This window comes from Lissotriton helveticus, chromosome 2_1 (genome assembly GCF_964261635.1).
Source record: "Lissotriton helveticus chromosome 2_1, aLisHel1.1, whole genome shotgun sequence".
Classification (NCBI taxonomy): Eukaryota; Metazoa; Chordata; class Amphibia; order Caudata; family Salamandridae; genus Lissotriton; species Lissotriton helveticus.
The window spans coordinates 417,751,023-417,775,351 of record NC_136059.1 but is presented as its reverse complement, the minus strand read 5'-3'; the positions used below and the strand labels follow the sequence as shown (position 1 = coordinate 417,775,351).

Genomic DNA, 24,329 nt, shown 5'->3' with positions numbered 1-24,329 from the left:
TCCTCTCACCACCTCCACCAACAGGGATTATAGGAGTTAGAGTCCCCACCAACAAAGTTCACATTTATATTTGTTTCTTAGAACTAAGGGTCATGGTCTAACCGGGACATCATAACTTCACCTCGACACTGGGAAAGTGTGCAATTACAAATCTATTAGAATTATGTTTTCACACATTTGAACTTTAACTCAAGTAAATGATGAAAATGAAAAGCTAAATATCTCGCCAATTATCATTAAATTCAATACCAATCTAACTTTAAACTACAATGTGCAAAACCAGCTTTCAGACAAAGCTATTTTACGTCAATTCGAATCACTTCACTATGTCCTCTTCTCAACCTGTTTTGCACTTTATCTTCAGGGTCAGCCAGATCTGTCAACTTCTCTACAACTGGAATGAAAAGAATTGTGTTTTCGGAACACTCCAACCACAATCCTGCAAGGGGTTCCCAAGCTCTTGATCACAAGTGAATTATTGGGAAGATGTGCCTTGTATGCCACTATGGGAGAGCATTGGCCCTGGACCTGAAGCTGGTTACCTTCGAATCAGGAAATTCATGAATACAAAATTGTTGGAACAGGCTTTAAAATTGTTGGAACAGGCTTTAACTTAACAATGACGTTATTCTGGGGGCGAGTGAAAAACGTTCGACCTCCGTATATGCCTGGGCTCTGAATCTTTGGCTACCGCCCAAATCACTTTATGAAAACCTAGGCTACATTCTTTGTGGGAAGTTTTGGTGGTCTTTTTCATGACGTAGTTCAAACAGTCTCAAGGAAAGAAGAGAGTAATCAGAACAAGTTAGGGACAACCAAACAAGGCACTGTGACTTGTTATGTTATGTTATCGCGTATTTGTAAAGCGCACAGCTACTCAATAGAGTGTCTCGGCGCTAGCGGAAACAGAGCGATAGTAGGAAGAAGAAAGCAAACTCACAGAGGAAGGAAGAAGATTACTGCTGAAACAACCATGTTTTAAGTTGTTTCCTGAAAAGCCAGATGTCGGGCAATTGCCTGATTGCTGTTGGGAGTTTATTCCATAGGTGTGCTACCTGAACTTGAAAAGAGCGACCTCCTCTACGGGAGCGAGCGAATTTAGGCACGCTCATCATATGTTGATGAGATGATCTTAAAGCTCTATCAGGTGTGTAAAAGCTCACTCTTTTCCTAATGTAATTTGCCCCAGTGCCATGCAAGGCTTTAAAAGCCAATGTCAAGGCTTTGAACTGAATTCTGCGACGAATAAGGAGCCAATGTAAGTTCTTGAAATGGGGGGAAATGTGGGCTCTAGGGCTCAGCGTGAGAATAGCTCTAATGGCCGCATTCTGCACAACCTGGAGTTTACTCAGTAGGCAATCTGGGAGACCCAAATAGAGGACATTCGCGTAGTCTAGCCTTGAGGTGATAAGGGCCTGGACCACCGTCCTTCTATGGGAGAGAGACAGAAGAGGTAAAAAATTTCGGAGCAATTTCAGAGTTCCATAGCAGGTTCCACCCACTGATTGAACTTGGGTCTTCATGTCCAGTGAGTTGTCCAGTTTTACCCCTAAATTTTTGGCTACTCCCACGGAGGTCTGTGGGGGGGGGACATATCAGACAGCCACCACTGCCTCCAGACTTCTGGGTCCAAAGCCCCAAAAAGAATCACTTCTGATTTAGCAGTATTGCACTGGAGCTGGTTTTGACTAAGACATTTTGCTCAGACAGTTCTTGATTTTGCCCCCATCAAAAACCTCTCCCTTTTTACTTGTATTAAGTTGCACTAATAATTAATTTTGCAGGAAACCACATTAGCTTGTCAAACGTTAGAATAAAAAGATTTATAAAAATGTCCAAACAACACTTTACACAACACTTTATCTGAAGGCAAGATAAAAGGTGATCCAAAATAGAAAGATAGACGGCCTTGTTGAAAATACATAAATGCAGGCATCCCTTGATTCTGATGTGTATATCACTGCAGAAGTCTTAAAGAGCAATTAAGAAATGCAACAGCTTTGGCAAATATTTACCCTTGGATTAAAGGCAAGCGTCTGAGAATCATTAGGATCTACCACTGAAGGATATGGCTCAAAAATAACGACTTTCCTAGGAGAGTCCAGAGCAGACCGACACATAGAGACAAGCAAATCTACCACCTGGAAAGGAAAAGAGAAAACACACAATCACTTCATAGGTGGTGTACATTTTAGCAAACTAATTTTATTTTCAATGCACATACTGGGAACACATTTCAACTAGAGATAAAATTAAGAGAGTGCTGCGAAAGAGAGCATTTGCAAAGCCTACAGGGATCTTACAAACCACAAATATCGACCTACAGAAATATCGAGTTCTAAATATCATTGTCAAAAATATCACCTCCCTATAGTTACAAAGGTATGTACAATAATATTGGAAAAAAAGTTTGTTTTACACTAATATCGAATTGATATATACAAAAAATCTTTTTTAAATATAATTATATATATATATATATATATACAGTTAAAAATAGTAAATATTAAATGTTTTCACATTTATTATTAATATATTGTAAACAAATATATATAAACATATACTTATTTAAACTTAAACATACATATATGCATGTGCATATGCTTATATACACATGTATATTGAAAACTATTAGTACAAATAGTAATTTACCTTTAGATTATGATTGTCTATTTTTTTATTTACTAATGTATGAACATATACAATGTAATAATAATATTTAACAAAACTGCAAAAAATGAAAATAATTGGCAGTGTAAATATATATAAATAAGTACACAATTAAAAATATCTTTGAAATTACAAACATTTCTGTATATAAAAATATAAACCTAAATACACAAACACATAATATTAATATATATTTAAACAATATTAACACAACTATTAAATTCTAGGAATAATAAAAAGACTATTCACACTCCAGACTGTGCAACAGTAGGGAATGTGTTGGAGTGGGGAGGCATAAAAATTACTATTCCCACTTCAGTCTGTGCTACAATAAAGAAAGTGTTGGACTCAGGAAGGGTACCATCTACTATTCCCATCCCAGTCTGTGCAACAGTAGGGAACGCATTGGACTCAGTAAGGCTAAAATGTTCTTTTCTCACTCCAGTGTGTGCAAAGGTAGAGAAAGCGTGGGACTCAAGAGGGGTGAGATTTACTATTCCCAGTCCAGTCTGTGCAACAGTACGGAAAGTGTTGCACTGCAAAGGGGTAACATTTACTTTTCCCACTCCAGTCAGAGCAACACTAGGAGAAGCGTTGGAATACAGGGGGGGGGGGGGTAAAATGTGCAACAGTAGGGACAGCGTTGGGCTAGGCAAGGGTAACATTTTCTATTCTCACTCCAGTGTGTGCAACAGTAGGGAAAGTGTTGGACGAAGGAAGATTAAAAACTACTATTCCCACCCCAGTCTGTGCAACAGTAGGGGAATGTGTTGGACAAAGGAGAGGTAAAAATTACTATTCTCACTTAAGTCTGTGCAACAGTAAAAAAGTGTTGGACTCAGGAGGGGTAAAATGTATATTCTCACTTCAGTCCCTACTGTAGTGTAGTTCCTATTATCCCAATAGGCTCTGCGCATTGGAATAATATCTTCAATAGTATAGACGTAGGACAGAGGTTAACTAGGTCTTCTACTGTCGATATTAGACTTAAAGTTTAGTGTTTGCCAGCTAGCTCAGAGTTCACTAGAAACTTTCTCGAATAGACAAGGAGGAGTTTAACCTCCCTGGATAGACAAGAAGGGATTTAGTTTCTGACAACCAAAGAACATGACAACTTTGCTCTCCCCTAATCAAGAGTGTATCTCTAGAGTCGTGTGAAAACAAAAGACAACTTATTTTACTCAGTCAGTTCAGTGCATTCTTAGTTTCACCAGATTGTAGAGAAAAGGAAGAGACGGGCGTGTTCAATAAAAAGATGTTATTTATTGATCAGTCTCTTTTCTCATACAAGAGAAATGAATCACTATTATTGCAATACTTATAGTTAAGTAAAGTGCATACAGTAATAACAGAATTATAAAATAATACTGTAAAAGCATTGATATGGTTTCATAGCCATATGATACTAAAATGGATAAAATAGATACATACATATATACATTGACTAATCGTACTCAACTGGTGCTTCTAACTACGCCTACCCCAATGTACCTGACCTAAGCCTAATACGTGGGCGGGAGTAGATAAGTAGCAGTTTAAGTTAAGTTTGCTTTGCCAAGGGTCTGCTTCAAGAATTCTCTGCAAGGGGTTATTCAGTTCAGTACCTGGGATTTAGAAGGCTGGAGGGCTGGTATCTCTATCTCCAGGCTTGATATCCCAGCTGCCTGCAAGGGCGGCTGGAAGCGCCGGAGCTGGATTTCTCGGCAGGAGAAAAGGCAGCGTCTCTCTCTCAGCGCGTCAGAAAGGAGGGGCAGCGTCTGTGGGCTTCGCTGTCAGCTGGGCTCCTCGGCAAGTCTCGCTGCTCCAATCTTGTCACCACCTCGTGTGTTTGCTTAAGGCAATGTCGGTATTATTTATACCTGAAAGGTGCCGAGATTGACGTAAGGATGGACATAAATACGTCAATAAGGATGTCATACGAACTGGTCGTTCGCACATTCTTTACTGAAGTTCTCGGTTAAATCAAAACAATGGCTGCGGGGATTTCCCAGGTCGTGGTAGGTTTGATTTGTTTTGAGAACACCGTATGCCTATTAGGGGGCTGGAGAAATAGTGCTTGCCTAATGAGATGGCATGCGCTATGACCTAATCAGATAACGGGTTTCTGTGCCGTTGTATGGCAAATCAGATAACGGGTTTTTGTGCAGTTGAATGGCTGCTAGTTAATTATTAACCAGACAAGGGTCAGAAATAGTGGGATCGATACAGTACCCATAGTAAATACATCACACCCACTCCACGTAATCTATGTCCATATTTACAAATCTAGGCATAGTAAACAAAACTAGCAGTGCATGTGTATACCGAACCACCCCAAAATACAATCAAATGCATTTTGAAATTTGGAAAAATGCGAAATACACGAAAAGATGAGTATAGTTACTATATGCACTTCAAGCAGTATAATAATGCTAAATCTAAACGCATATTTTGAAATCAGCATGAACGAAATGCGGAAATTACACATGAAATGGCTCTTAATACAGAAGAAAAAATTCGAGACCATCTCATCACAAAAGAACAAGTTACTTACCTTCGGTAACGCTTTTTCTGGTAGATACTATATCTGCCTGTGGATTCCTCACCTTGTGAATATCCCCCTTGCGTCAGCAACGTTCGGAATTTTTCTTCGTAGCACGCCGGCGTGGACGACGTCATAGGAGCACGGCATCGCGCGCGACTCCGTCTGACGTCACCGACTCCTTATTAGGCCCTCGTCGGCGTGATGACGTCAGTTCCGCCCTTTTTTCCGTGCCTTCGAGGCACACGGACGGACCAACGACAGCAAATATGCATATATACAATGTACACAGTACATACAAACCATCATAGCACACAGTGCATAGCAAAGGTATCAAAACCCAAAATATATACAAACAATAAAACCAGGTATAGCAGAGTGGACAACGGGGAGGCGGGTGGGCATGTGAGGAATCCACAGGCAGATATAGTATCTACCAGAAAAAGCGTTACCGAAGGTAAGTAACTTGTTCTTCTGATAGATACATCTGCCGTGTGGATTCCTCACCTTGTGAATAGAGTCCCACAGCAGTCCCCACTCCCGGAGGAGGGTGACCACTCCACTATACCAGGAAATCTTGGAGAACAGAGCGCGCGAAGTGGCCGTCCCTCCTCACCTCGGTATCCAAGCAGTAGTGCTTCGCGAAAGTGTGGAGGGAGGCCCAAGTCGCGGCTCTGCAAATGTCCTCAACAGGTACACCTCTAGACAAAGCAGATGTTGCAGACTTTGCTCTAGTTGAATGTGCTCTAATACCCTCAGGAGGGTCCTTACCCGCAAGGGAGTAGCAGATCTTGATGCACAGGATTATCCACCTGGAAAGTGTGCGCTTGTGCACCGCTCTGCCCTTCCTGCAGCCAGCAAAACCAACAAACAGCTGGTCGTCCACCCGGAAGTCCTTAGTCCTGTCCAGATAGAAAGACACCGCCCTCTTAGGGTCCAGACGGTGCAGTCTCTCTTCATCCTTAGAAGGATGAGGGGGAGGATAGAAGGTAGGAAGGGTAATGGATTGTCCAAGATGGAAGGGAGTAACCACCTTAGGCAGAAAAGCAGCCCTGGTCCTGAGAACCATCCTTTCAGCATGAATGGTCAGGAATGGGGGCTTGGAACTAAGAGCCTGAAGCTCACTTACCCTCCTTGCCGAGGTGATTGCAACGAGGAAGATCGTTTTAAAAGAAAGAAACCTCAATGGACACTTGTGCAAGGGTTCAAAGGGAGAACCCATTAAGAAGGTCAGCACAAGATTCAAATCCCAATGAGGAACAACAAAAGGAGTAGGAGGGAACATATTTGTTAGACCCCTCAAAAACCTTAAAACCACCGGAGATTTAAAAAGAGAGGGCTGATCCGGCAAACAGAGAAATGCCGATAAGGCCGAAAGATACCCCTTGACCGTGGCCACAGCAAAACCTTGCTGCGCCAGAGAAAGAGCAAATTGTAAAATGACAGATAAATGAGCTTTCAAAGGGTCAACATCCTTCTCCCTGCACCAAGAAACAAATTTAGACCACCTATAGGAATAAATGGACTTAGTGGTGTCACGCCTGGCAGAAAGAATGACATCCACCACATCGTGAGGGAGAGAAAAAGAACTCAAGTTGCCCCGTTCAATCTCCAGGCATGAAGGTGTAATGTCTGGAGGTGGGGGTGTAGAACCTGCCCCTCCACCTGAGAGAGAAGGTCTGCCCTGTGAGGGAGACAGAGCGGCGGGTGAGAGGAGAGGTGGAGAAGGTCTGTGTACCACACCCTTCTTGGCCAATCCGGAGCGATCAATATGACTTGGGCCCGGTCTTGGCGAATCTTCCTCAGAACCCGAGGAATCAAGGGTGTGGGAGGAAACGCGTAAAGGAGTTGATTTCCCCAACTCAACTGAAACGCGTCCCCCAAGGCTCCTTGCAACGGATACTGGAGACTGCAGAATGACGGGCAGTGAGCATTCTCGCAAGTGGCAAACAGGTCCACCCGAGGAGCACCCCACATCTGAAAGATGTCGTGAACCACCTCCGGGTGAAGCCTCCACTCGTGGTCGGCAGAGAACTGCCGACTGAGACTGTCTGCACGAACGTTCAGAACCCCGGCCAGATGATTTGCCATCAGACAAATCTGGTGGTCCTGAACCCAGGACCAGAGACGCAGAGCCTCTCTGCAGAGACACTGCGACCCTACTCCTCCCTGCTTGTTGATGTACCACATCGCGGTCGTGTTGTCCGTCAGGACCTGAACCGACTGACCGCGAAGGGAAGGGAGGAAGGCCTTCAGCGCTAAACGTATCGCCCGCAATTCTAGAAGGTTGATATGAAGCAACCTTTCCTCTGGAGAACAAAGCCCTTTGACCTCCAGGTCCCCCAGATGAGCACCCCACCCGAGAGTGGATGCATCCGTTATCACTGTGGCCACTGATGGAGGCAGTTGAAAAGGCTTTCCTTGAGACAGATTGCCTTCCACGCCCCACCAAGACAGATCCGCCACAGCTTCTCTGGAGATCCTCACTGACTCCCTGAGATCTCCGTTGTGTTGATACCACTGCCTGCGGAGGCACAACTGGAGTGCCCTCATGTGCCAGCGTGCATGACTGACCAACAGAATGCAAGAAGCCATCAGACCGAGCAGACGAAGGACCTTCAGGACTGGAACAACCGCTCCATTGTAGAATAAAGGAATCATCTCCTGTATGTCGTGAATCCTTTGAGGTGGAGGGAATGCACGACATACAGTAGTGTCCAGTACCGCACCTATGAACAGGTTGCGCCGGGAGGGCACCAGGTGAGACTTGGGTACATTGATCGAAAAACCCAACCTGTGCAACAACTGAGTTGTCTCCTGCAGATGATGGAGCACCTTCTCCGGCGACTCCGCTTTGATCAGCCAGTCGTCCAGATAGGGGAACACAGGTATCCCCGATCTCCTGAGATGCGCAGCCACCACTGCCATCACCTTGGTGAAAACTCGAGGTGCAGTAGTAAGCCCAAACGGAAGGACCGCAAATTGGTAGTGCTGCGATCCCACCGTAAAACGGAGATACTTTCTGTGCGACTTCAGAATGGGGATGTGAAAATACGCATCCTGCAAGTCGATCAACACCATCCAGTCTTCTTCCATCAGCGCTTGAAGAACCTGAGCAAGGGTGAGCATTTTGAACTTCTCCTGTTTGAGAAAGAGGTTCAAAATCCTGAGATCCAGGATTGGCCGAAGCCTGCCATCCTTCTTGGGTATCAAGAAATACCGGGAGTAGCATCCTTGACCCCTCTCCTGCTCTGGAACCACCTCTATTGCACCCTTTCGGAACAGAGCCAGGACTTCTTCCTGCAGGAGCAGCAGGTGGTCCTCTGAACAATAACCTTGGCAAGGAGGGTAATTGGGAGGGAACTCCTGAAAGGGAAGTGCATACCCATTTTCCACAAGATTGAGAACCCAAAGATCTGATGTAACCGATTCCCAATTTTGTAGAAAATGAGTACGCCGACCCCCTACTGGCCCCACATGATCCAGAATGGTGGATCTAGGGCTGCTTTGCTGATGCGGGTGGGGGTTGGGTATTATTGGAGGAAGTGGAGGAAGAGGAGATTTGACGCCCACGTCCACAACCCTTCTGTCTACCTCTATAGGACTTATACAGAGGGTTCTGCTGTTGCTGCTGTTGTTGTTGGCCTTGTCTGAAGGGACGAAAAGAGGATCTACCAAAGCCTCTAAACTTTCTAGTTGTCGACCCTCTCATCTGGAGACCCAAGGATCTTGCAGTAGCACGGCTATCTTTAAACCTTTCCAAGGCGACATCCGCTTTTTTACCAAAAAGGCCAGTCCCTTCAAAAGGCAAGTCCAACAACGTAGATTGCACATCCGCAGAGAAATCAGAGGATTTTAACCACGCGGCCCTCCAGGTCGCAATATAAGAGCCCATAATCCTGGCAACAGAATCAACCTTGTCCATGCCACTCTGAATAACCATGCGTGCAGCAGCCTGAGTGTCTGAGACCACCTCATTAAAGTTCTTTCTATCCTCCTCAGGAAGCTTAGATGATAACTGCTTCACAGAATCCATCAATGCATGGACATATCTTCCTAAAAGACAAGTAGCATTAGTGGATTTAAGAGCCATGCTCCCTGAAGAGAAAGTCTTCTTTGCAGACTGATCTAACTTTTTTGAGTCTTTGTCCGCCGGCACTTGAGGGAAAGAGCCTGCAGCCCTGTTAGAACATGCCACCTGCACCACAAGACTTTCAGGAGAGGGGTGCGAAGAAAGAAACTCAGGGTCACCAGGAGCCACCCTGTCAAGTCAAGTCAAGTCAGAAGATTTGTATAGCGCGCTACATACCCAGAGGGTCTCAAGGCGCTTGAAGAAGGGTGGGGAGTTACTTGTTGAATATCCACGTTTTGAGTTGCTTTCTGAATGCTAGGTGGTTCTGAGTAAGGCGAAGGTGAGTGGGAAGTGAGTTCCAAGTTTTAGCTGCTAGGTAGGAGAAGGATCTACCTCCCATGGTGGTTTTGTTGATGCGAGGTACAGTGGCAAGGGCTAGGTTGGAGGATCGTAGCTGGCGGGAGGGGGTGTAGAAGGATAGTCGTGTGTTGAGGCATTCGGGTCCGATTTCGTAGAGTGCCTTGTGTGCGTGGGTTAGGAGACGGAAAGTGATCCTCTTATTGACGGGAAGCCAGTGGAGGTTTTTCAGGTGATCAGAGATGTGTTCTTTACGCGGGATGTCTAATATGAGCCTGGCTGAGGCGTTCTGGATGCGTTGTAGTTTTTTCTGGAGTTTTGCGGTGGTGCCGGCGTAGAGGGTGTTTCCGTAGTCCAGTCGGCTCGTGACCAGAGCGTGGGTGACTGTTTTTCTAGTTTCGGTAGGGATCCAGCGAAATGTTTTTTTGAGCATGCGAAGAATGTTGAAGCAAGATGAAGAGACGGCGTTGACTTGTCTGTTCATCGAGAGTGAGGAATCCAGGATGATGCCCAGGTTCCGTGCGTGGTCCGTCGGGATGGGTGCTTTTCCAAGGGCCTCTGGCCACCAAGAGTCGTCCCAGGCGGAGGGGGAGGTACCTAAGATGAGGACTTCTGTTTTGTCTGAGTTCAATTTTAGACGGCTGTGCTTCATCCATTCGGCTACTTCTTTCATTCCTGCGTGTAGGTTGGTTTTGGCCGTGTTAGGGTCTCTGGTGAGTGATAGGATCAGTTGAGTGTCGTCGGCGTAGGAGATGATGTTGAGGTTATGTTGGCGTGCGATGGCCGTGAGGGGGCTCATGTAGACGTTGAAAAGGGTGGGGCTGAGTGAGGACCCTTGAGGTACGCCGCAGATGACTTCAGTAGCCTCTGACTTGAATGGTGGAAGGCGGACTCTCTGGGTTCTTCCGGAGAGGAACGAGGTGATCCATTCCAGTGCTTTTCCTTGGATTCCGATGTTTTTGAGGCGCTGTAGAAGGGTGCTATGGCAGACTGTGTCGAAGGCTGCGGAGAGGTCGAGGAGGATGAGGGCGACTGTGTCTCCATTGTCCAGTAGAGTTCGAATGTCGTCTGTTGCTGCGATGAGGGCGGTTTCGGTGCTGTGCTTGGCTCGGAAGCCGGACTGTGAGGAGTCGAGGGATTTGTTTGTTTCGAGGAATGCGGCGAGCTGGTTGTTGACAGCTTTCTCGATGACTTTGGCCGGGAATGGAAGGAGTGAGATAGGGCGATAGTTTTTGAGTTCGGTGGGGTCAGCTGTGGGTTTCTTCAGGAGGGCGCTGAGTTCGGCATGTTTCCAGCTTTCCGGGAAGGTTGCGGAGTTGAGGGAGCAGTTGATGACGTCTCGGAGGTGCGGTGCAATAATGGAGTCTGCTTTGTTAAAGATGTGGTGAGGGCAAGGGTCAGTGGGGGATCCTGAGTGGATAGAGTTCATCAGACGGATGGTGTCCTCAGTGGAGATTGGCTTCCAGTCATTGAGGATGTTCAGGGGGGGTGGTGGTCCTGCAGGGGATTGGGTGGGTTGGTCTCCGGGTTGGTTGTCGAAGCTGTTGTGGATGTCAGCAATTTTGTTGTGGAAGAATGAGGCTAGGGAGTCGCAGAGGGCTTGAGAAGGGGTGATGTCGTTGGAGTTGGCTGAGGGGTTGGTAAATTCCTTGACGATGTTGAATAATTCCTTGCTGTTGTGGGCGTTGTTATCTAGACGGTCCTTGAAGGCTGCTTTCTTGGCATTTCGGATTAGTTGGTGGTGTATGCGGGTGGCGTTTTTGAAGGCGTCCTTGGTGCTGGTGGTTGGGTCTTTTTTCCAGGCCTTCTCGAGGGAGCGACAGAGTTTCTTGGATTTCTTAAGGTCATCGTTGAACCAGGAGGTCTTCTTGCTGCCTAGTTTGATTTGTCGTTTTTTCAGTGGTGCTAGGATGTCGGCGCTGTTGGATAACCATTGGTTGAGGTTGGTGGCTGCTTGATCTGGGTTAGAGGAGTGGGCGGGGGGGTTTTGAAGAAGCGATGAGGAGATCTGGTCGATGGTGATTTTGTTCCAGTTTCTTTGCAGAGTGGGTTGGGGGTGGTTGTTGGATGTGGGCTTGTTGTAGGTGAAGTGAACGCAGCTGTGGTCAGTCCAAAGGAGAGCTGTGGTGTGGCTGAAGGAAATATGCTTGCTGGAGGTGAAGATAGGGTTGAGTGTGTGACCTGCGATGTGGGTGGGGGTAGTGACAAGTTGTTTAAGTCCGAGGTTTGCGAGGTTGTCCAAAAGGGTGGTGGTGTTGCGGTCGTTGTTCTTTTCAAGGTGAAAGTTGAGGTCTCCCAAAAGGATGTAGTCCTCGGAGGGGAGCGCGTGTGGAGTGATGAAGTCCGTGATGTCTTCACTAAATCGTGCGTGGGATCCTGGTGGCCTGTAAAGGAGGGTGCCTCTGAGTATGGTCTTGGGGTCGATGTGGATCTGGAAGTGAATGTGTTCAGAGTTGGCGAGATTGACGTCCGAGCTGGTTGAGATGCGGATGGATTTCTTATGGACGATAGCGATGCCTCCTCCTGTGTGGCCGGTACGGTCCTTGCGAATGATCTTATAGCCTTCCGGGATGGCAATGGTGATGTCTGGGGCTGAAGAGGCATTCATCCATGTTTCTGTTAGGAAGGCGACGTCCGGGGAGATGGTGTCGAGTAGATTCCAGAGGTCAATGGCGTGTCTGTGGACCGAGCGGGTGTTGAGCAGGATGCATTTTAGGTGGTTGGGATCGGATATCTGTTGTGAGTTACCTGTATCGGATACCTGTAGCGCCTTGCAACAGATCTTGAAACCGCAGGAGCAGATAATGGTCTCTTCCAGATCTCTTTTATTGGATCTGATAAGGCATCAGTGAACGGTAACGTAGGTTCAACAATAGAAGAGGGAGAGTGTAAAACTTCAGTAAGTATGTTGGTCTTATACTCAACCGTGGGCAGTTTCAAGTTGAGAAGATCTGCAGCCTTCCTAATAACGACGTGATAGGGTGCCACGTCCCTAGAAGGAGCATCAGAAGCTGAAGGTAAACCCCACTCAGGAGAGAGCTCCAGACCACTAGCATCACGTAGGTCTTCAAAGTCATCATCATGATCAAGAAGTTCACCCTCTTACACATCTGAATCTTCATCTCCCTTTTCTTCCAGAAGACGCTGAGCCCTTCGTCTCGACCACTCTATTCGAATCGAAGTCGACGGATTCGGTAACGACTCCGACGGAGCCGGATTCGACGTCGAGCGAGGAGTCGGGGCAGCCGAAGGACGAGACTCAAGGACAGGTGTGGAACCTCGATCCAAACTACGAGGTCGATCCGGAGTCGGCGAAGCCGCATGCGGAGTCGAAGACCTCGGTGGTGCCGTACCGAGCCAAGGTGTAAGAGGCGCCGGCATAAAAGGCATAAATGGAGCTGGGGCGTACGACTGAGGAATGCCCAAATTGTATGATAATGGACCCATGGGACCAACAGGTGCTCCAGTGGGGTACATCGCTCTGGAATACACCCCAAACATCGCATTGAGAAAATGCGAGGGGTCCTGACCAGGACCAGGAAAGGGAGGGTACGAACCTACCGGATGCTCTAAAGGAGGTCGATCCGACACAGGTTCATTTTGACCCTCTTGGTCCACAGGAGTCTCCATCGGAGTCGGAGTTTTAGGAACTACCTCTTCTCCTTCCTCATGTTCCGAAGAATGTAAAGATTCCGGATCCGGTTCCGGTTCCGGAGTCGGGGAACCTCCGATGGACTGAGCAGGAGAAGGAGAAACGAAGTCCTTATGGTGTTTGTGAGACTTCTTCTTCGAATCTGAAGATTCCTTCTCCGAATGATGCTTTGAGCTGTGCTTCCTCCTCTTGTGCTTTCTCTTCGAGGAGCTCGAAGCGTGACCCGAAGTCGACTTCGATCTCGATCTTGATTTCTCTCTGGACCTCGACCTCGCTTTGGATCTCGACTCCGCTCTGGACCTCGACGCCGACCTCGACTTCGATCGAGACTTTTGTTTCGATCTCGAGCGTCTCGACGTCGACCTCGAAGATCTCCCAGCATCTCTTCCCTTTACCTTCGCGAGAAGTAGTTTTGCTTCACGCTCTCGAAGCGCCTTCGGGTTCATCTTAAAACAAGATCGACAGTTCTTGACGTCGTGGTCTGAACCCAGACACCACAAACAATCGCTATGTGGGTCGGTGATTGACATCATGCGGGCACAAGACCCACATTGTTTAAATCCTGTCTTCCTCGACGACATCCTCGATGAAGAAACAAATCGCAAAGGAGAAACAGTAAAGATTAAATAATAGCCAGATACTAAGTATCGAGAAGATCCCGAAAACCGTTAGCGTCGGAGACGCGGAAAAAAGGGAACTGACGTCATCACGCCGACGTGGGCCTAATAAGGAGTCGGTGACGTCAGACGGAGTCGCGCGCGATGCCGTGCTCCTATGACGTCGTCCACGCCGGCGTGCTACGAAGAAAAATTCCGAACGTTGCTGACGCAAGGGGGATATTCACAAGGTGAGGAATCCACACGGCAGATGTATCTATCAGAATCATAAATACTCGTGAATGCTAGAGGGTAGCTAATGTCTCTAGAGTAGCTAAATATAGAAATTTTGTTCTCTAGGAATAGTTTTACTTTAAGCAGAAGATAAGTGTCCCAAAAAATCGTAAATATTTTTGGAAATGGAAGGGGGAAAAAAAAATGTCTCGCTCTCCGTAAAAACTGGTGAGAAAATTTCTTATTGCTTTATTTTCAAAGTTGAAGGCCAAATTCAGGGTGTAGGGAACGCCGTGTGCTAGTTCGCTCAAAGTCATTCTTTTTGCTCGGGTGAAAACATCATATTGTTGAGACTTTCGAAAAAACTGTCAACTGCTTCTTGCGAAAGTTCCACTAACTCGGAAAAATTTTGTAACATGCATTCATGAGCATGATTGCCTTCATTGATGTTTCGATCAGCATAGCTGACAGAAGGTCGTACCTGATTGATGCTGCTTTCATCTTGTACTTCACTACTCTTCAATCGTAGTGGTGAAGTCTCCACGAATGCCGTCATCAGGATTGGTAGCCGCTGGGGACAGTACAATGCATGAGCCGTTACCGGACCCAACAAAGTCTCTGCGTCCATTGGCACATCCGATTGTAGTGTCAGACAGGTGTCCAACACGCATTCTTCGCCGCATAGCAAGCACCTTAATACAGGCATAACACAACTTTGCCACATCGGTCTAAATGAAAGAAACCAAGTCATGTTCAGGTCTCTAAGCCGGGCTATTCCAAGGACTTTAGTTATGCGGTCCCTGTAGCATATGGCTAGGATTGTTTCTTCCATTGTCGCTGGTGTCTTGTCTGTGACGTGGTTTGCCATAGCGAAGTAACAGGATCAAAAATAGGATGCCTGCCACTAGTCCCAAAAGGAGAGGAAGTCCGCCAAAGATGGAATGGACAAAATCAGGAAAAATACTCAGGATGGCTTTGAATGGGGTTAAAGCTCCCGAAAACACTGTCTTAAATACACTCGAGATTCCACTTGTATCAGAAATATTTAAGATTTCGCTCAGTATTTCTGCGAAATGTATGGGGGAATTGGTTGATAACAGTTAATGAATCTCAGCAGTTGTCCTTGCAACTTGGAGATCATACGTTTCTTTTGATGACGTTAACTGGGTTGGCGTCTGTAGGAGCACAGTCTTCATTCTGCTTAAAGTATCAATTCGAATAGAAGAAATTTTCAAACTGGGCCATAACCTTGCCTCCCTGTCTCGAGCATCGTTTGGGAACAATACTCGTTCACAGCACATGACCTTCGTAGTCACGGTTATGAGATAAGGTTTTCCGGGCAGCAGACTGCAACATCCGCGATCTACAATTAGAATGTAACTCCCGTTCGAGAGTCTCCTAAAGAATGGTTCTATTTGTGTTGCAGGTGTGCCTAGCTGGTGACATGAAAGGTTATTTGTAGTCCCTTCACAGGCTCCATGCAAACTAATACCCTGAAACAGAAGTGTACCGCTTAGTGATCTTGCACAATTATTGCCACTAAGAAACACATTCTGGCCTTTATTACTAACACATGTGTGTGTATAGGGCAGGTTCCATGTTGACTTAATGTACCCTTTACCCAACCTTTCATACTGGCCTGCCTGTATATATTTTTGGCAGTATTGAAACTGGAAAGTTGTTATCGGAATATTTATTATCCCATGTATTATCCATTCAATGACAGGTCGTTCTGACATTGTCAATGGTAATCTCTCAAGTTTTTCAATGCTCAGAATTGTATAGTCAGCACCCTTCTGTGCCAAACTGATTTGTTTATCAGTAAGGTTAAAGATATTAAATAGTGACGTTGTGTTGATTAAACGCCAAGGCACATAGCCTGAACGCAGATTTTGTAACGTCCAGCCAAGTTGTACAATAGAACGCAATTGGTACTGACCGTGTTGTAACATCAGTAAGTCTTGCGATATTATATCGATTGCTGAAGACACAATACTGTCCAGTGAATATATTCTGGAGGACAGAGTCATTAACCCATTGTCCACAACAGAAAGTGATTTTTCCAAATTAATACGGTCAATTTCCCGTATTTTTTCTGCTGTCTCAATTTGAGTTACTTTCCAAGCTTCATTGTAAGCTGCATATATAGAGGCCGCTATGAAACGTTTTTGACGCTGTTTGCGTGGTCCCATAATGAAATCACGCAAGTCAGCACCCTCTTGAAGTAAAGTTAGGTGTTGCTTAATTTCTGCCAGTGTGGATGTTTGTAGCCATTGAAGGCAGAGCTTGCCCACACTGTAAGTAGTTACTATCCCTGGATGTTGTCTTTGGGAATATTTAGGGTCTGGCCTGGTCAATTTGAACCCCTGTATTTTGTTCAGGAATCTGTCTTGACAGTTATTTGTGTCTGTGGGCCAGATCAACCATTGTTTCCAATCAGGGTGTGTTCTGTTTTGGTTTAAAATACGGTTCACGTCTATCTCAACATCTATAGAGCTATTACTGTTCGTTGTTGGCTTTGGAATAGACGGTTTGTTTAAGTCTTTGATTTTGGCTAAGCCAAGACAGGTAGTTTGTTGAATAGTGTCATTCAAAAATATAATTTGTTCTGGGATCATGCAGGCTCTGAACAATGATTCTATACCTTGTACTTGCCAATCTTTTGTACCCCAAACAGTTTTTGTTTCAATGTTATTGTTCCAGAAATCAAAACCAAATGTATTCATTCGCTCAAAAAATGAATCTGAATATATCAATCAAGTGTTTGTAAGCATGGTCTTCATACCTGTCTTATTCGACAATTTGAAATAAAATGTTTCTGCATTACTTGTGTTAAACCCTGAAAAATATGAATATTTATCATAAAATGTTTTAGAACTACCCTTTGGAGGAGTAGCACAATGTTCACATTGGTTATAATTTAAATTATTTCTAGGTTGTGAAGATTTATGGAGATAATGATTACCATAGTGGTTGTAGCAGAACATTTGATCATAATTAGACGAACCCTGCAAATAATCATGTTCTGTAAATTTAGCAGACATTACTAGGTCAGACATCATATCATTAATACTTTCAAAGTCCCAATCATCAGCAAATGTGCTTGGTTTTACAAAGTCACTTAACGAGATCTTAAATTGATGTGGATACTTCAGGATTTCAACCGGGCCATAGATTTCATAATCAGTATTGTCCCATGCTATACCGCCTGGTATAGGATTGGCTGTGAAGTTTATTGGAGAAAGTTCTCTTTTCTTGACGTGTGAAGATTGTGGAAAAGTAAATTTTGCCATGTTCTGTGTCCCTACGTGTCCTCCATCTTATGTTATGTGTGCATGATTAATATGCATATGTATTCCCCATGTTCGATTAAAGACGCAATTATAGTTGTGTCCATCTCTAGTATGCCAGTTTCCAGTTCTCGTGAATACTACGAATATTAGGCCTATGTAAATTTACGTTGCCACGTTTCTCAGTGTGCACGTTATTTCATTGAAAAGCCCCCGTTTCTAGGCCTCAAAAGGGCCTGGACACCAGATTCAGCTCCTGTCTCCTGAACCCTCGCTGAGGAGCGATACAGCCCCCACCTGTATCCTCGACCCTTCACTTACTTCCTGCCTCACAGTGCCCGGCTCAGCCTGGCTCTGCCTGTTAGTCTGCCAAGAGTATGTTATGATTCTAGTTATCAGTCCAGCCCTCCTTCTCTGCATTCCTAAGCTACTGAATCGCATCAATAGTTTCCGTCATTGTCTAGCCTTTACGTCTCCATGTAAGAGAAATACTGCATTTAATGGTCATTTCATATTCTTCATCACGCACTACATGTAGAATAATGCATGCTCCAGTCTTAGAGTCCGTTAGCCTCTCCCCTCCTGACTCTTAGTTTATATCAACATGTCCTCTAAACATCAGATACTAGATAGGGTTTAGGTACATGTCGCCCTGACTCTCCAGACTTCAGTCTCTACTCCTAGCACAGAGTTCATAGCCCCCAGCTTCTCCTAGTAACACGTCATTGTCAGTTTGCGCGCACCATTAGGTTAGAGGTCCCGGCTCCTTAGGTAGCCCCCTCCATGTTTCCGCCCCATTTATGACATATTCTGTTACGTTTACATCACATGTCTATGTACACGCCTCTTGTTACACCTACTTTCACCCTTATCTTTCGCGACTGCTATTGACCACACCCACTGCTCCGCCTACTGTATTCATTGTAATGCAACTGTTTTAGTATATATGCTTGTGTACTGTTATTAAATGTTACGCCGATCCTGATCCTGCCCCCGGCAGCGCTGCCATCCCATTCCTGTGCAGGTTGTCCTATTCCTGTCCTTTATGCTGTATTAAACCTGCAAACTCCTACTACCTCGAATCTTGACTCTTATTTATTGAGCTATCTGTTATTACTATGTCCAGTAAAACCTAGATCCGGTATTATTTATTTATATACCACATAATGGCGCCCGAATAGGGACTTGCCCTTTCCCCACGCGCCGGTGAAGCCACGCCGGCCCCCTGACCCTCTGCAGCCGTGACGGAACCATACCGTGCACGTGCAGATATTTCTGCTTCAAGTATCCCTCAGGCCCACGGAGGAGACGGAGGTGGCGGTCCAGCATCCAGACGAGGCGGTGGAGGAACGCGGCGAGTCCCGACCAGAGCCCAAGCCGAGAGTCCAAGGTCCGAGGTATCCGGAGGCCCACCCGTAACTGAAGTCCGAAGTTCGTCCGTCCGGCGTCGAAGCAGTCCCGTCCAGTCCGAGGCCTTCCGTTCTTGCTGCCCGGTGAGTACCGTTGCTGGGGTAGTATCTAGACAGGGTCAATCTAATTGTCTCTGGTCCGTGGGGTTTGGTGGTACACAGATCCCAAAACGAAGTGTCCACTCCGGTGGATGCGGGTCCTGACGTGTCTCTTTATGAGACCGGTAAGTTTCGTACTGTTTTAGCAGTGCATCTAGTTTCTGTTCTAGTCAGTTCTGTTCTCGAGAAAATTCATGTATTCTGTTTTCAGTATTCCAGGTAGTATTCTGTTCGAACTGATATTTTAAATGTTCTTCATGTATTTTAATGTCGTGGTATGAATGTGGAGTAATTATCGTGTTCATTGTGTATTGTATTGTGTCTAGATTAACAGTTCAGTCATGCCGTTATTTTCCAGACTACGTCAGTTAAGAACTAGAAAAGGTCTGTTAGAAGAAGCAGTTCCTGTCCCGCCTAGGGACAGTCCAGGTCATTTTATGTATCAGAAGCATGGCATAAGTGCCATATTATATCTAGATTTATGGGTAGAGTATACCAAACAGTTAGAAGAAAAGTATAGATGGCCCGTATCGGGTACATGGGATGCCGAGTGCATCATGCGAGTAGAAGAAGCATTATGGAAAAAGAAAGCCAGACAGTCACAGAAAGATGCCATCGAGTTATGGCGCAAAGAATCTCATAAAAGAACCGAAAAAGAAATAAGAAAGTCAGAATTAAGTAGAGAATCCTTAGAACGAGCCCAAGAAAGGGAATTAATCGAGATAGGTGAACGAGTCAGAACCGAACAGTCAGACAGACAGAGGAATGCCCTCATTAAGGGTATGTATCCTCTTCTTGCCGAGGGCTTGCCAAAAGCAACCCCGGAGGCATCCAGTAATTTTCCGCCACCATTAGTTCCGACCAAGCTACGTCACAAACCGACCGCAGCTGATATTTTTATTTCGTCCTACTTGGACGACACGGTTCCAGAATATGCAAATCCTGTTCCGCCAGTCCCTGTAAATAATGTAAATCCTGCTCCTCCAGACACCGGAGTACCTGCCACGGTACCCCCGGTTCAGCCCACATTACAATTTCCCACTCTGCCAGCACGAAGAGTATCAGTCGACGATTCCAGTTTAGGGGCCGCAGGAGGAGGTCCTCCTGGTACCCCGCCACCACACCAACGTAGAACGTTGGCCGAGTTACATGAATGTGCATTACAACGTACGCCCAAATTTAAGTCCGTTGCAGATATCCGACGAGCTCTTACTGAATGCCGCTATGATCCGGTTGCAGGTGATGATAGTACAGTAATATATTCCATCCGTGTAAGACGGGTGACCGGGTATTTAGACACCCTACCAGATATGAAAGGAGATCTAGACAGAATATATCGTTTCATCCGTACAGGGGATGATCCAGAAAGTATTGGTGAAGCCATGTCTCAAAGGAAAGCTGAGATCCAGCTCATGATATTAAAGTTTCTGATTAATTGTCTAATAAGAGAACAAGACTACCCGACTAAAGATCCGGCCGAAATGAGAATCCTGACAAGGTGGAGTGATAATATAGCCGAGGGTAAGCACAGAACTATCAGTAGTATAGAGAGTATGTACATGAGAATTCGTAAAGAAATAATAAAGTTACATGAACAACGTAAAGCAGCACAAGTAAGCGAGAAAGAGAATGACTCTTCTACTGAAGAGGTAGAGGACGAGAATCCCGCCAGAATAGCGTATGTAGGAAAATCTAGATTTCCAGACCGCCATTTACGCCTAGAACACAAGTCAGTTTTTCATCTTCCAGCACCAGAACAAGGTTCTCTAGAACAAGTATTTCAAGCTACCGATCATATTCTGAAATCACGAATCGGTTATAGTGAGTTAAGTACTATGCATGAACAAGAACTAGTCCGATCAGCAGTCCGATGGATTACTGATTCTACCACTTTCCCAGACGAAATAGTGGCACAAATGTTTCTGAAATTGCCCCCAGCCGAGCAGCGACTGGTGGGTATGTATATGATCCAACACCTCATTACTCTGTATGAGGGTCAACATTCAGATCCAGGTCCGTTACATGATGTCCTGAACGAGTTACTCCAGTATAGATGGAAAGGTTTAGGTACCGATTTAATTAGGATCATTCTAGAACAGCGCCACAAATATAGAACGTTTCTGAACCCGCATTTTGTTCATGTCTCACCCCCAGAAAGTAAACCGTTTTACATAGATAGACAGAATCCGTTACGAGAAGTACACCCAGTCAGGACAACAGATGGTGAAATGCAACGAGTGTTTGTTTACACTCCGATTACCAAGATGGAACTCTTAGAGATGAAGAAATTAATTCCCTGTCATGACAAAGATCCAGCAGGGTTCCACCGAGAATTAAAGGACATGCTCCGTATGGGAGAATACACGTATCCAGATATAATTAAAATGCTAAAAGTCCTGTTGCCCGCAGGGGTATATGAAAAACTCAAGGAAAAAGATTGGGAGGTGGGAGAGAAAAAGATCGATTGGGCAGTTCTAGAAGCTGAAGATAAGATACGAGTACCAGGTACCGGTCTTGGAGAGAAATGTAAAGAATTACCAGAACTGTTAATACAAGTTTTGCCCAGATTATTAGCAACTAAAAAGGAAGACTGGGATGCAATCTCAGCCTGTAAACAGAAACAAGATGAAGACACTAGTGATTTTTATTCTAGATTTGAAAAATGTTTTATTATAAACAGTGGCCTCAAGACAAGTAGCGAGTCATACCCTCATCTTTTTGTTACTAAATTAGTTGAGAATTCTAGTCCACAAGTTAAGAATCGAGTTTTGAAAGTCGAAAGTACATGGCAAGCTAATACCCCGTCCCAGATGTTACAGATGCTTCAGTATCACCAGAATAGAATCAGAGAAGAACAAGATCATGAAAGAAAACGTATGAAAGACACGAAAATGAAAGTACTAGTTGCACAATCTGTTCCTCAAGACAGTCAGAAGAGGGGTACGAATCAAGCCAGTCATCCTACAGTTCCCGTTAAAGGGACATGCAATTATTGTAAACAGCCAGGTCATTTCATAAACGAGTGTGCAGTTCTGAAACACAATATAGCTACTGGTAAAACTAAAGAAAGACCACGTCCGCCTAGACAAGAACAAGTTTCACAGACTTCCCAGCCACAGAATGCACAACAGACAGTTCCAGCATCGCAGCCTATTGCTGCAACACAGCATGTTACACAGCAGATGTACCAGTATGCACAATCCGAGTATCCAGAGTATCAGCCATATTCATGAAACAGCCTAGAGAGGGAGGTAGGCTTGCCTCTCATCGAGATTCCTGTAGATCAAGAAGGTCCCTATGTTCATAGTCAAGTACTAGGGAAAGACAGAAAGTTTCTGATTGATACAGGGGCAAGTAGGACGACCATCAGTCACGCCGAAGTTCCAGGGGCTCCGCTCTCAGGCTCTAGAAATGTTTCCCTTGGATTTTCAGGAAAGCCTATTGTAAATGAGATATCTAAGCCAGTTACTCTAGAAGTAGGTCCATTGTCCCGCACTACTGATCTGTTACTTACGAAGTCATGTCCAGAAAATCTGTTAGGTATTAAAACACTGAAAGAATTAGGTGCAGTTATTTGCTGCTCCCCAGAGGGAATACGATTGTTTCTACGTGACTTCAAGGGTCACTATGTATTACGAGATTTTGATCCGAGATTGTCTAATGTTCCGCAGCATCTATGGGCGCAAGGTCCAACTGATGTAGGTTATATGCAAATCACACCCCATCGTGTGACTCTCAAGCCAGGTGTAGTGTTACCACGAATCAGACAGTACAGACTGCCACCTGAGGCTGTAGCAGCCTTATCCAAAATTATTGACGAGCTCATCGCTCAAGGAGTAGTTGTAGAAACTGACTCCAATGTATGTAATTCTCCGATCATTCCAGTCATGAAACGTACTGATCCAAATGCACCGCCAGTATATCGATTAGTGATTGTACCACTATCGTCAAGTATAGTGACATTAGGAAATCTATTTTTAAAGCTTCACGTCATTCTTATTTTGTTTGTGGTCAGACCGCATATGTTCGTCTGCCCCTCGATTGGGAGGGAACCTGTTACATTGCCTTCCTACTGCCACCAGTTTTTCTAGCCCCACCTGACTACCATAGGAATTCCCACCTAGTACATACTAGACACAAAAGAGACCTCCCGATTGTCGATTATACTGAAACTGCTCTAGAACAATACATAGATATCAATAAAGGTGTCTTCCCCTATTTAGGTACTGTTGTGAATAGTAAACTGATACGTAGATTAACCAGAACCCTCGAAGCAGTAGTGATTGAGACTACTTCTGCTCTAGGTAACTTAACCGAGGAGCAATCCTTTATGAGAATTGTCGTGCTCCAGAATCGTCTCGTCCTTGACGTCATACTGGCCGATAGGGGCGGGGCCTGTAGAGTCATCGGATCTAGTTGCTGCATTTTCATTCCTAATAACGCGCCGTCTGTTTATTCAGCTATAACCAGACTCCATAAAATTGCCCATATGTTACACCAAGATCCAGGCACCTGGACATGGTCCGGTTGGTTCTGGAATATAATTTCCGCCTGGGGATGGAAGGTATTGTCATTTCTGGGTATTGCAGTAGCGATCATATTCAGTTGCTGCCTCTGTATACAATGTGGCCCTGCGATTTGCGGCATTTGTGCTACCTCTTGTATTCCTAGTCCCAAGTCCCGTTCTAAATCCCGTTCCAAGAAAATTCGAGACGAGCAAATGATACTGTATGAAATGATAGATGGTATCATGAATATTGATGTTTCCTGATGGAAACGTAGTGACAAGGAGGGAATGTGGAAAAGTAAATTTTGCCATGTTCTGTGTCCCTACGTGTCCTCCATCTTATGTTATGTGTGCATGATTAATATGCATATGTATTCCCCATGTTCGATTAAAGACGCAATTATAGTTGTGTCCATCTCTAGTATGCCAGTTTCCAGTTCTCGTGAATACTACGAATATTAGGCCTATGTAAAGTTACGTTGCCACGTTTCTCAGTGTGCACGTTATTTCATACCACAAGATGTGTGTGGTTTAAGGAGCAAGTTGATTTTCTGGCTTGCTGTGTCCATTTTAGCATATTTTCCCTCAATGAAATGTCCCAAGCATAGTACCATGATGAGCCAAAGTATGAGGACAAATGCACCTAATGTCACCCAAATTTCAATCCATGGAGAGGTCAGATAGGTTCCCTTTAGTTGATGAAAAATTTCCTTTGCTTTGTCTTTAAAAGTTTTTGTTGATGGCTGTACTTCTGGTTCACTTGGATCTTCAGAAAAATTATCGAAGTTGATGAAGTAGCCGGATGCCGTTCTGTCAATTGTTCCAATTGCTTCTGGATTACTTTTTGCTTTTGGCTTTTGCTTTGTTTCATTAGAAAAGTCTGTAGTTACATCATCGTAGGTCGGTGTTTCTTGATGAAAAG

The 24,329-nt window shown here is 45.1% G+C and overlaps 1 protein-coding gene across 1 annotated transcript in view; it reads right to left on the bottom strand.

Annotated features, from left to right (window-relative positions):
• The window catches only part of PARP8 (poly(ADP-ribose) polymerase family member 8), a 759,201-nt gene that overhangs the window by 196,800 nt on the left and 538,072 nt on the right, over window positions 1–24,329 (bottom strand). Inside the window, exon 16 of the mRNA XM_078675052.1 lies at window positions 2,016–2,141. Coding sequence (XP_078531178.1) covers window positions 2,016–2,141 — 126 coding nt within the window. The remainder of the gene's footprint in view (window positions 1–2,015; window positions 2,142–24,329) is intronic.